General features: G+C 32.7%; 3 protein-coding genes across 3 annotated transcripts; all 3 read right to left on the reverse strand.

Moving 5' to 3' along the window:
* Window positions 1-1,600: 1,600 nt before the first annotated feature.
* On the reverse strand, window positions 1,601-4,612 carry LOC114413363 (RNA-binding protein NOB1-like). The gene is made up of 5 exons (XM_028377717.1): window positions 4,190-4,612; window positions 2,926-4,066; window positions 2,621-2,789; window positions 2,105-2,221; window positions 1,601-1,960 (listed from the first exon to the last, which is right to left on the reverse strand). The coding sequence occupies exons 1-5, from the start codon at window positions 4,512-4,514 to the stop codon at window positions 1,814-1,816; spliced, it is 1,899 nt and encodes a 632-aa protein (XP_028233518.1). The 5' UTR covers window positions 4,515-4,612; the 3' UTR covers window positions 1,601-1,813.
* A 1,320-nt stretch (window positions 4,613-5,932) lies between these two features.
* On the reverse strand, window positions 5,933-8,541 carry LOC114413365 (actin-depolymerizing factor 7-like). The gene is made up of 3 exons (XM_028377719.1): window positions 7,713-8,541; window positions 6,659-6,918; window positions 5,933-6,476 (listed from the first exon to the last, which is right to left on the reverse strand). The coding sequence occupies exons 1-3, from the start codon at window positions 7,809-7,811 to the stop codon at window positions 6,326-6,328; spliced, it is 510 nt and encodes a 169-aa protein (XP_028233520.1). The 5' UTR covers window positions 7,812-8,541; the 3' UTR covers window positions 5,933-6,325.
* A 136-nt stretch (window positions 8,542-8,677) lies between these two features.
* LOC114413364 (serine racemase-like) lies at window positions 8,678-11,407 on the reverse strand. Its single transcript, XM_028377718.1, has 7 exons — window positions 11,308-11,407; window positions 10,667-10,960; window positions 10,413-10,499; window positions 10,100-10,330; window positions 9,558-9,631; window positions 9,269-9,455; window positions 8,678-9,069 (listed from the first exon to the last, which is right to left on the reverse strand). The coding sequence occupies exons 2-7, from the start codon at window positions 10,840-10,842 to the stop codon at window positions 8,817-8,819; spliced, it is 1,008 nt and encodes a 335-aa protein (XP_028233519.1). The 5' UTR covers window positions 10,843-10,960; window positions 11,308-11,407; the 3' UTR covers window positions 8,678-8,816.
* Window positions 11,408-12,215: the final 808 nt, after the last annotated feature.

Genomic DNA, 12,215 nt, shown 5'->3' on the forward strand with positions numbered 1-12,215 from the left:
ATCTAAATTGAAAATTTGGGTTGTCGGAGATCTCTAAAGACTTTGCGGATCAAGATCTGGTGGTTGACGCAAGGATTGTGTTACAGACAAACACGCCGTACACTGTTGCACTTAAATTTCAATGTCTAGATCCATCGTATGTCTGTTTCTCTGAATAGGACCATTGCCTAAATTAAGGGAAATAATTCACATCGTAATAATAATTTGCGATTCTTGGCTGCAAGGTGGTTGAGTTGAGACATCTCAACTTTGAATGTACGTCAGAAATTAGACCAAGTCTCTGTTTGGTTCATGGATATGAAAATTGAAGTAACTAGTGTGTTTTTTTGTGGTGTTATGAATGTATAGTTATATAATGAAAATTTTATTTAAATTAACTTTTCATGTTAAAATATGATATTTTAAATAAAATTTATATTCTATGATATATATATATATATATATATATATATATATATATATATATATATAAATTGGATACATTTTTTTTATGTATTATCAATGTAAAAAAAAGTTAAATGAACTTTCCAAAAAGCTGATTTTAATTTGTTTATAAGATAATTTTAGACTATGAGAGAAATTTATTTCTTTTTTCTTTTTTATTAATTTTTCCTAAATATTTATAAAAAAAAAAAAACTTGTCCATACAGGATCTGTAACCTATACATAAAGCTAGAGGTAAACAAATAGTAAATAAAAAAAATAAAATAAGACTCTTGATTAGTAAGTACTATAAATAGAAAAAATACTCACTCCAAGTATCACTTCAACGAAGTATATATATATTTTTTTTCATTCTCTTCATTATTATGTTTATTGCAAACTAGCATTTTAACACGTGTTGCACATGATAAATGTTTGTTTTAGGTATCTTAAAAAAATGTTTATTTTAGGTAACTAAAACTTATAATAAATAAGTACTTCTAAATATATAAATTAGATTATAATTAAAATTTATAATAAATAATTATGTTTAAACCTATAAATTATATTTAAAATTTATAATAAATATATTGTCATACTAAGTTATTTTTAATTATCAATATTTTTTAAAATATTTAAATTCTAGTTGGAACTATTAATATTACAAGAGATATGAAGTTAAAAAAATATATTCTTAAAAACACTCATTTCTAAAAGTTTTAATTCATTTTTTATTATTTAACTTAATATTAATTATTTTAAGAAAATTCTTATTTATTAATATCTCATAAATACTTAATTAATTCACAGTTATACTTTAACTCAATAATTTTTTCAAGATGTATACATTTCCTTGAACTCTAAATAATTTTAAATCTATCTACATTTTGTGTGCTAATATTTATACGATTAAATTCACTTACTTTTTCATTTAATATTATCTTTATAAAAATATTTTATAAGAAATTTTTTAAGAAAAAAATAGCATTTTTCAATTTCTAAAGGACGAATGGCGAGCGTATTCTATTGAAAGTGAAACACTAAAAAATGAATATAGAATTTGCTCCCCATCCTTCCGTTTAAACACTCAAACCCGATACAGTCGTCTAAACACTGAAATCAGCAAAGTTCAAAATTAAGGTTGCCTTCACCAAAATAGCTTTTGTGCCACAAACGGTGCAAACTGAAACCCAATCTCATGAAATTAATTCTTTCACTATCACCTAAAATAAATCGTAGATTTCCAGATATCTAGAGACAATGAGACACGCTTTTTTAATCATGTTTGTCATAGCTTAAAACAAATTTCCAGGTAACTTTCAAAGTCAAGCAATGAAAAACAAAATTGAGGGGGGAATAGAAGCCAGTCAAAATTTTGGAGATCCACTACTTATGCTTTAGAGCGTGAGTAGTGATTGTCATTTGGATTTCTCCTCCCACTGAAAACTGCCATTGCTTTCCTTACAGGAGGCTGGAAAGGAGCTTTCTTGTCTGTGTGGTGGCTGAAGACACTGTCTGGTGTAAAGAAGTCATCATCCTACAAAGTGTAATTAAGTAAGCTCGGGTTGGTATGAAACTAACTAAATTGACTCGGGATAAAAATGAAAGAACACCATATTCCCAAGGGATATGGATCAGTTGGCTATTATCAATAGTTTAAATACAGACACACACACACAACCTGCTTATTGGCTTTCTTCATTTTAGGATAAAGTACCCTTTGGGGAAGTTGATCTTCACGGAGAATGAGGTTCTTTGTCACTGCATCCCTCCCACCTTGGGGTAAAGGCAATGAAAACTGCACATCGAGTCATGTAAAAGCGATAAAGAATTAAATGTGTATCAAGGAAATTGCATACATATCCCATCTTGTGAATGGCAATACACTTACAAACTGATTCTTGAGATACATTATTCATACAAATTAAAATCAACACCTATCAATCAAAATTTGTGGAATAAAAATTCCCATCAAGTCTTATAAATCTCTGGGAAAGGTAACATATGCATCATATTCCGATTCCAAACCTATTATTTATTACTCAAGTAACACATGAATCAAGTTAAGGATCCAATAATTTAAAAAACAAAACCAAATGACTTTAAGCTAGTAGTCTAGTGCATCACAATGTTTGCCACACACCTTTTTTAGCAAAAGGGCATGAGAAAAATGAACTGATGTATAGAATATACTCACCTTTGTGCCACGTAATGTAACTCTTGGTCGACGGGCAGCTAATACTATTCCATTTTCATTAACAGTGACTGCTACCTTCCTTAAGGTGCCACCATTTCCACATTTGGGACAAAAAATCCTCCCAATCTCAGCAGTAACAGTGTTACAGGCATGACACTTGAGAATCCATCTGGAATGCAAATTATTAAAGGATAAGCACAAAGAATGCATTTTTTATATCATGCTGCACAGAATGGAATTGTAGAGATTACTGACACAGGTAATTTGTAATAACAGCAAATATTGAAGAAGCTACTGAAAATCACCTGTGCAGCTGGTGTATCTGTGTTCCTCCAGGTGCCAGCAAGCGCAAACCCATTTGTAGAAGAACATTTTGCATCGCAAAGTCACCAGTTATACAGGCTACACTTGATTCAGACAAAGACCTAACCATCCAACTTTGGTCACTATCATCATCATCTGCATATGAAAAATCAGCAGCTTCACTTGTCTGGCTTGCAATCTCCAGTTGATTTGACTGGCCATCAATTGTATCTGTCCTACTGTCACATAGTTTATTAACCACAGTTGCATTGCCATCAGATGCGGTTTCCACCAATCCAGCATTGTCTGACTGGAGTTCTTCAGGAGATGAACTTGGTTTACTTTCCTCATCAAGAACTTCAAGTGAACCTTCTTGCAGCCTCATTTGCTGCATAATTTCATAGATACTTTCATTGTCTTTGTTCTCTTTTACCACGTTATCATCCTCTGTCACAGCATTTTCAATATGTTGTTCTTCATTGTGATGAGCAGGCTGATTTAAAGCACTAGCATCTTCACCAACACTACCATCAACATTTCCTTCCAACTGTTGCTGATCTTGATTACTTGACAACAACTCATGATACTCGCGTCTAGCTTTCCTTCTTAGATATCTCCTATGAGTACTCCGACTGACAGCTGGCATCCAATCACCAGCACTATCATCAACCTCTCCCTGCGACGCATCAATTCCATCAGCCACCATCATCTTCCCCTCGATGTTTATCTCCTTTTTCTTCGGCAGATATCTCCTAGGCTTCATCGAACCATTCTGATCTCCCTCCTGAATCCCTGAATCAGCTTCACTTGCACGCTCCACGGAACCATCCACAAAATGCTCATCATGAGAAACAATGTTCAAGCTCAGGTCCTGCAAAGGAAGGATCCTGGAATTGGAATTGGACACGTCCTCGGTTTGTTCCAATGCCTCCCACTCATCCAAATTGGGGACATTAGAACCCCATCCGGGCAAGTCCTTCTCAGGCAACCTCTTTACATTGACCATTTGCACGGGAGGAGGGGCTTCCCTGAGATGTTTTGTCCCATGAATTTGAGCCTCCAAAGTATAAGTCAGAGCTATGAGCTTGATATCAACATCAGAAAGAGTTTGTAGGTCCCCAGTAGCCCTAGCAAATTTAACAACTACAAAAAGAATGTTTTAAGAATACATAATTTGAAGCTACAAACAACGAGACATGAAATAGTATAGTAGTAATTAACTAGCAAAGTTTGTTGAAATTTAGGGTTCGGGAAAATTGGGGATACCTTTGTTGATGGATTCGGGGGAGGGTTCCATGGTTTGGATGGTGAAGGGGAGGAAAGAGAGTTTGTGGCGCGAAACGGGGTCGCGGATTTCCTCCATGACTTCGGGGATGGAGATGAACTTGTCGGCGAGGCCGTGGAGCTTTTCGCCGGATTGGATGACGGCGTTGGCGTCCACGACGGCAACGGAGATGGCATTGGGGGATTCGCTGGTTTCCACCAACACTCGCTCAGTGTGCTGCTGCGGTGGTGGTGGTGGTGGTTGCTTCTTGACCACGTTGCTCCAGCACGATGCTGTCGCCGGAACTGAAGACGGAGCTTCCTCCATGCGCTGCAGAGAGAGAGAGAGGTGCGCACAGCACAACAGAAGAGGGTGAGTGTGTTTTGATCGCTAAACCCTAGAAGGCTAGAAAAGAACAGGGGAAAGGTGTGCACTGCATTTTAAATTATTTATTTATAAAGTTATTATTAAATCATTTTTATATTTTTAATATTATGATATGATTTTAGAGTTTATTTCCTATCCACTTAAAATGTTTTTAGTTAAACTTTAACCCATACAAATGTAACAAAATAACCTATTTTTAGCTTGTTCAATTCTCACAGTACAAAATTTTCTCTTAGACTAGTAAAAGTTATGCACAGCTAGTAGTATCTGGATTGAGGGACAATTTGACCTAGAACTACAAAAAAAATGTTTATAATTTGTGAAATTTTCCTTTGGGCCTTGGCCCGATTATACAAAAAAAGTGTTTACAATTTTTAAAATAATTGTTATAAGATAAATAAATTAATTATATATAACATTTTTAATAAGATGATAATGTATTTTGTTATAATTTTTTAAGTTTAACTTTTTATTCCTTGGTTGCAAATATATTATACCCAACCTCAAGAACAAAATAATAAGTAAAATTGTGATTTCCTTGCATGGGATTTAGTGTTTGAGTGCTTTTTAAAAAAATTAAAAATTAAAAATAAAAGACTAAAAGATTATCTGTTATTATATTTGCAAGACAAGATAAAATAAAATAAAATTATATCCCTCGGAAGGAACTATTGAATTATTCTCTTGTTATTGATTGAGAATTAGTACTATCAAGCTGTATATACAAGAAAACAATATTTTAAATCTTTGAATTTTATTGCATGTCTTCCAAGAGTCTAGTAGAGTTTGGCGTCTGGAAATTTTTTTTTTCGAAAGAACAAATGGGTCCTTTTAAGTTTTAACGTTTTTTAAGAATCTAAGTAAATTGTGTGTGCGTGTGTTTCTTTTTGGTAAGTGGGTTAATTGTGTTCAAAACATATTTTTTATACACATTTCAACCATTTAGTTAATTGCCTATGTTAAAGTATATATACAAAAAAAAAATTAAAAAAAAAGATATTCTCTATAGTTTATTTGGGTTGCAAGTTGCAACTAATTTAAAGTTGCTAGTTCACTATATTTTACGAAAATAAAAAGAAAAAAACAAAGGTATATCAAGAATAATGCTAAACATAAAATTCTACCTTTATATCTGTCTTGTTTTCATAATATGATTACAGTTAGCTGTAATTGTTTTCAGCACTCATAAAACTAATTTTGTCATATGACACGTGTTGTGAACCCGATCGTGTATTTATTGATTTGTATTGGTTACATACATAACTCTTGTGTTTGTTACCAACATCATTTCTACCAGTATACCATATACTACTACTTCCAAACAAGAGAAATAAAAAATGATGAGACATTATTCAACAAGAACAGAAAAATGAAGAGGCATTTGACATATATGAGTGTCATCATTCTTTCAGTAGCTACGACTGCACAAATCCCACCCTCATGAAGTGAAAAACCAAGTGGTCAGATAGGCAACTTGGCAGAGAACCGAACAACCTATATATAACAATAAATTCTACTAATCTTGAACCCACCACTACACATGGCCCTTCAAACTGGCCATGAATCCAAGATCTCTAGGAAACTGATCGAGTACAAGGAAGAATGATGCATATACATGTCATTTTGGATTAGCCGTTTGTTGAATCCAAGCTACAATAGGCAAAGAAAGATGGCTGCCAAAGATGCCAAATAGTTGAATTAATCCATAACATAGAAGGAAAGCTGAGATAACAATAAAAAAAAAAGGAGGCTTAGATGGCTCGCGCTTTCACAAGGTCCAAGCTCATCTCACTTGGATCAGTTGCTTGCATATCGACTTGAATGCCATCCAATTCCCTCTTGAATCTATCCTTGGAACTTGCATACACCATCTTCATCCTCACCTTTGAGGTATCTGGTGACCTGCACATTGATTCAATTTGTCTTAATTTGCAACAATATATATACATAATTTGTAAGGTCACAAAATGAACCATGCATGTAATATATACCTAATAAGAATAATGATTTTTATATACATATGATAAGTAGTTTAGGCAGAACGGTATTTATCAAATGCAGTTGTATATATATAAATTAAGTACCATGCAACGAAGAAGATCTTGCTTTTTTGGCAATTCTCAGCAGTTGTGAAATCAAAATCATAGACTGCATAGCGACATTCATTAGCTGGAAAACTGGCCATAAAGTCCTCATAACTTTCCGTGGGATCCCCTAATTTCTCAACCACCACTTGCTGTTCTTCAATTTTGAACACAATGAACCTGTAGCTCCTCTTTGATTTAAGCTCTTGAAACCTCAGTTTGCAATCATCGTGCACAGCCATTCCGGACGCTGCATTTGCCTGCCCCAAAATTTCATGTCACGAATTTAACATTTCAATGATTGTTATAATTTTTCTAAAAGGAAAAATTATTATATGATCTATCCTTTAAAAAATTCAAATTTAAATTTGTTAAGTAATAACTTAATTCTTGCATAAAATACTCTTTTGAAATTATTAATAACTGTCTCATCATTTTCGATTACAAAAAATAATTATATATGTTCATTTTTTAAATTATGACATGAATTTTATTTCCATAAATATGGATATAAGACAAACAAGAAAAGATCATCAGAATCATACCAATATACATGTAATACGTAATTGAGTGTTATAAACTTTTTTCTATAAATTGAAAAATTCGGTTATATGTTGAATGAAGATTGGTAGAAACCATAGACATGTGGTGGTCTAGGACTATGTAATAACTTTGTGATTCATCTGAGCCCAAATGGATAAAAGCGAGTTTTAATGTTATGGTAAGGGCAAATGCTAGAAGAACACGTAGAATTTGAAGAACCACATGCAACCTCTAGAACATAAATTTCATAGATGAAAGCTAGGTAGGAAAATGACTTGCTATCATCTTTTGATAACAATTATAGAGCATGCACCACATCATCTTCTCCTAATTTGATAGAATTTTAAGATCTCAGAAGCTTGAAATCTCCATACATCTAAAACCCATCCTAATTTATGAATATGTTACGCATATATACAATGCTAATGTATTCAAGAAAAGTAAGAAGAAGGTGCATATGTCTTCAAGAAAACAGGAACAGGTATGTTAAATAGAGAAAGAGGATGCATACCATTTTGCCAGCAATGAGAAAGAAGCGCCCTGCAAAATGTGAATGAAGGGAAAGCCAGGGTAGCAATAGAGATTGGAAAAATGAGAACAATAGACTCATTGACAACAATGAAGAGAAAATAACGATTAAAGATCCTTGTTTTCTGGACAACGAGAGGTGGAACTTAATTTGAGAAGACTAAGATAGCATATGAAGAATAGATCTAACTTCGGGGAGAAACTAATGGATGGTCATGTTGCAATCTGTTTTGCTTCCTTGTCCATGTATCCACAAATTTAATTTATGCCTTTCACGTTAATTTCTTTCTTCTTTTATCCATCTATACAATCATACATTACATGAATGTATTTGTTACAAATTTTTGTTAACCGCAAACGGGAAAACACACATTTTAATAACATAGTAGTACTTTTTTTTTATACAATTATTCTGTTTTGGACTAAATGCCGTTTGTACGGCGTGGGGACTTCAAAAAAAAATCCTAAAAAAGCATTGTTTGCAATCTGTTTGGTTGTTGTTTCTTTATTTTTAGGCCTTACTCTAGGATTATCTAGTTTTGTTTTTTTTTACAGGACTCTAGGATTATCTAGTAATAATAGATACCAATGAGTGTGTGATACTGATCTATGGATTTCTCTGTACTTTCTAACCTTATTCTCATATAACTTCAGTTAAAGAATTAATTAAATTGTATGAAATAAGAGGGTTTATATGTCTACATAAATTAGAGCAAAATTGCTTGGATTAGGTAGAATCACACACCTCCTAGTTTACTTCCACTATCAATTTTTACAAGGCGCGCTCTTAAAAAAATGGGGTTCCATACGTTCGTTTGCTTAAATTAAAGGAACTATTAGAGAGTACCTTTTCAGGAATGTAAAGAATTCACTCTATTAATTAACTATCAGCTTTAATTTTTTTTTTTTCTCTCTCTCTCTCTCTTTAAAACAAGAAGAAAACAACTGTTTAAATAATTCTTGACAAACAAGAATTTCAACCCAACAAGTTAACTAAAAGGAATGGAATAGACTTGTCCATACAAATTGGATCATTTACACTCACATAGAGAACAATGAAGGTCCACATAAGCAAAACAAAAAGAAGTCACTTTCCTTTGTTCAAAGAATCCCAAAGCATGGCCAGATCAACATTGCCTCCTGAAACTACTATTCCTATATGGTTGCAATCCTTCCATGCAGGATTTTTCTGGAAAGTATCGGATAGAACAGCAGCAAGGCCAATTGCTCCACTTGGTTCTACAACAACCTTAAGAATTTCAAAACACAGTTTCATGGCTTTTATTATTTCACTGTCTTCAACAGTTATAATTTCCTCAACAAGATCTCGTACAACAGGCCTGTTCCATCATAACATGGTGCATAAGCAAACATGACAAATCAACAGAAGATTAAAAAACAACATGAGAAGAGGAATGTTAAAAACTTAAACCCTTCCATAAAATAACAATAGATAGAAGAGTAAAAAAAAACCCAGAGAAAAAAAAGGACCCAAAAGTTTATTTTCAGTTTACTATCTTAATCAGTAGACTTTTTTACCATGTGAAATCTCCAAGAAATGCTCGAAGCCCGTCAGCTATAGTGTTGGTCTCAGGCAATCGTATTATCCTCCCAGCTGCTTTAGATTGTGCTGCATCATCAGCACCTTTAGGTTCAGCAGCAAAAATACGAATAGCTGGGTTAATGGACTTGGCAGCCAATGCTATTCCTGATATCAAACCACCACCTGCAGTTTCATTTGTTGGAAAATCAAGAAGCAGATTTTGGAATTTATGCGATTTTTACAACATTTTGGTTCACAATTTGTCAGAAAAAAAAGTGAACAAACCACTTATGGGTACTACTAGCGTATCTATTTGTGGTGCTTGTTCCAGAATCTCCAAGGATATGGTACCCTGGCCACTGCAAGAACAATCCAAAATGTTTAAAGTGCAATGGTGTGCAAGTCACCAATTCCTATAGCATAAGTGATAAGCCTATGTAATATGTCAAGCTTTGTCGATGAATTATAGCAATGCATGTAAAAATAAATAAATAAATGAATAAAGCTTAAAAAAGCATTTGGGGTGCAATTGGCCCAGCTTTTATGAGCTTTTCCTTAAAAGAATAAGCTAGGCCAAACATAATTGTAGAGAAGCTATAATTGAAAGAAAAGTCAAAAAAACAAAGCTTCCATACAGACGCCAATTGGAGGAGCTTCTACTTTTAAGAACTGGAAAAAACTTGGCCAAATGCTACCTTATACACTACATGATCTATTTGGTAAATTGGTATGAAAACAATGAGTCTACCCCAAGATTATCCCCCAAAGTGTTGAAGGGCATTTTAGACTGAAACAAATTAAACAATAATCAACATTCGGCATTGTACCTTAATATGCGTCCATCATTATATGGATGTATAAAGATAGCACCACTTTCTTGCCACACTTTGTTGGCAATTTCTTCCCTTGATTGAACAGAGGCTTCAGACCAGACAACCTGACCACCATACCGCTTTACATTTTCAATTTTGCAAGTTGGGGCATTTTTTGGAATAACAATATACGAAGGGATCCCCCGTAGTTTTGCAGCCAAAGCCAATGCTGCGGCATGGTTTCCACTGATTTTGTAGAAAACAATCAGAAGAGCTTTACAGAATCTGATTAAAAAAATAACATCTAGAATTACTGCACATAGTAAACCTGCTGTGTGTTACAACCCCTTTAGAAGCATCTTCATCATTGAGAGAAAACACAGCATTGCAGGCTCCCCTAAATTTAAAAGCTCCACTGATGGGCACAGAATACACAACACAAGGAAGTGTGTTATCATCTTTTCTTCTTTATTTTTTAGCCAAAAGTGTGATCGAATTTAAAGTACATCAATAACTCCAAAAAACAAGAGATGAAAAATAGCATCTAAATTTTGTAGAATTCATAAAATATCCACTTCTCACCCCTTTTGTAAACATTCACATTTAAAGTAGAGCTTCCTTCCTGACATAGCATTCAGAGAGCTGGAGGACAGAAGCGGAGTTTTATGAACCAATGATTTTATTCTGGCATGTGCTTCTTTTATGGAAGAAATATCAGCAGCATATTTTCCCTTTGTTATTTGGCTCTCTTCTTCCATCTAAGTAATTGGTCTCAGAAGCGAATAAAGACAGATCAGTGGGTATTTGTCTTTCCAACAGAAACAATGTTTAGTGCCAATCCACCAATTTTCTTCTTTCACTATGAAAGTGAGCTAACTATTAAACAACCAATTTTAGTATTGTGTCCCATGATTACCAATCAATATACAACAACAACAAAGACAAAGGCATAAGGTAAGTTAGTTCTATAGTCTGAATTTGTACGAAAATAAAATAAAGATTACCTACCCTCAGTAGCAATGATCTCAAATTTAAAATTGCATGGGGGCAAATAAAGTGTGGGGTAAATTACTAGAAACATGAAAGAAAAACATTGGTACAACGTTGAATGTTTATGACATGTGGAGTATCCCAAGTTTGTAAAGTCAACTGGCAGAAGGTTAATCCGAAGTCAATTACAACAGATAAGAAAATACTGCTTTTTAAGAGAATCCGAAACTTACTAGTTGGCAACCTGAAGCAGTTCTGCTTGGTGGCTCTCCTCGTCACTCTCACTTCCACTTCCTATCCGAGAAATGAACCCTCCCTCACTCGAGTTCTAGTTAATTAATAATTAAATCTTGTTAAGAAATTTCGTTTTCTCTTCAATTTAAAATCTTATATTATAGCTCTTTATTTTTTAAACATTGTTTTTAAAATTGATTCATTGAAATTGTTTTAAATATTTCTCTCATTAAAAATATACATTAAATTTTACTACATAGAATCTTAAATGTTTTATCTTTTTGAATATAATCTTATGGCTATTTTCTACAAGATATTTAAATTAGTTTTTAATTTTTTTATTAATTGAAAATTTTATTTGACTGATTGGTAAATAATAATTTTCAAATAATTTTTAGTGTATTTTAAAAAATTACTTGAATTAGTGTGTTTTTAACATTAATTTCTAACTTTTATATTTTTTTTATTTTCAATATATTTATTTAATTTCTTGATTATCCTTTTTTAAATAAATCATAATTTTATTATTTATGTCATTTATATTTTTTAGTTACTCCAAATTTTAATTTTACTAAATTCTTGTAATTTAATAAATTAGTTTTCCAGTTACTAATTGACCTTTTAGTTTCAAATTAATTTTACCGAACACAACTATATATCTTATAAAAGAGTTTAATAACTATATAATTTTTTATTGTTATTCAATCCTAAATCATTATTTAAATTATTTAAAAAAAGTTAAAAGTCAACAACTTCATATATTGTAAATTATGATTAAGTGAGTTACGTTCGCAGTACATAACAAATTTTCTCTTTATAAAATTTGTTATAATCTACAGGAAGTCTCTTCTAAATTTTTAAAATTATTTTACGTTTTAAACTATCATAAAATAAACTCTTCCTATCT

Source organism: Glycine soja, chromosome 5, assembly GCF_004193775.1.
Source record: "Glycine soja cultivar W05 chromosome 5, ASM419377v2, whole genome shotgun sequence".
Classification (NCBI taxonomy): domain Eukaryota; kingdom Viridiplantae; phylum Streptophyta; class Magnoliopsida; order Fabales; family Fabaceae; genus Glycine; species Glycine soja.

Excerpts from the sequence above, each read along its gene's own strand:
- LOC114413363 (XM_028377717.1), bottom strand. The coding sequence starts at position 4,514 with ATGGAGGAAGCTCCGTCTTCAGTTCCGGCGACAGCATCGTGCTGGAGC. Across the intron at positions 2,222-2,620 it reads TTACATTACGTGGCACAAAG|TTTTCATTGCCTTTACCCCA; the intron begins GTGAGTATATTC and ends CTCGATGTGCAG. Across the intron at positions 1,961-2,104 it reads TGAAGAAAGCCAATAAGCAG|GATGATGACTTCTTTACACC; the intron begins GTTGTGTGTGTG and ends TACACTTTGTAG.
- LOC114413365 (XM_028377719.1), bottom strand. The coding sequence starts at position 7,811 with ATGAGTCTATTGTTCTCATTTTTCCAATCTCTATTGCTACCCTGGCTT. Across the intron at positions 6,919-7,712 it reads TTCTCATTGCTGGCAAAATG|GCAAATGCAGCGTCCGGAAT; the intron begins GTATGCATCCTC and ends ATTTTGGGGCAG. Across the intron at positions 6,477-6,658 it reads AAGATCTTCTTCGTTGCATG|GTCACCAGATACCTCAAAGG; the intron begins GTACTTAATTTA and ends ATCAATGTGCAG.
- LOC114413364 (XM_028377718.1), bottom strand. The coding sequence starts at position 10,842 with ATGGAAGAAGAGAGCCAAATAACAAAGGGAAAATATGCTGCTGATATT. Across the intron at positions 10,331-10,412 it reads GGGGTTGTAACACACAGCAG|TGGAAACCATGCCGCAGCAT; the intron begins GTTTACTATGTG and ends CTACAAAATCAG. Across the intron at positions 9,632-10,099 it reads AATGATGGACGCATATTAAG|TGGCCAGGGTACCATATCCT; the intron begins GTACAATGCCGA and ends TTGTTCTTGCAG.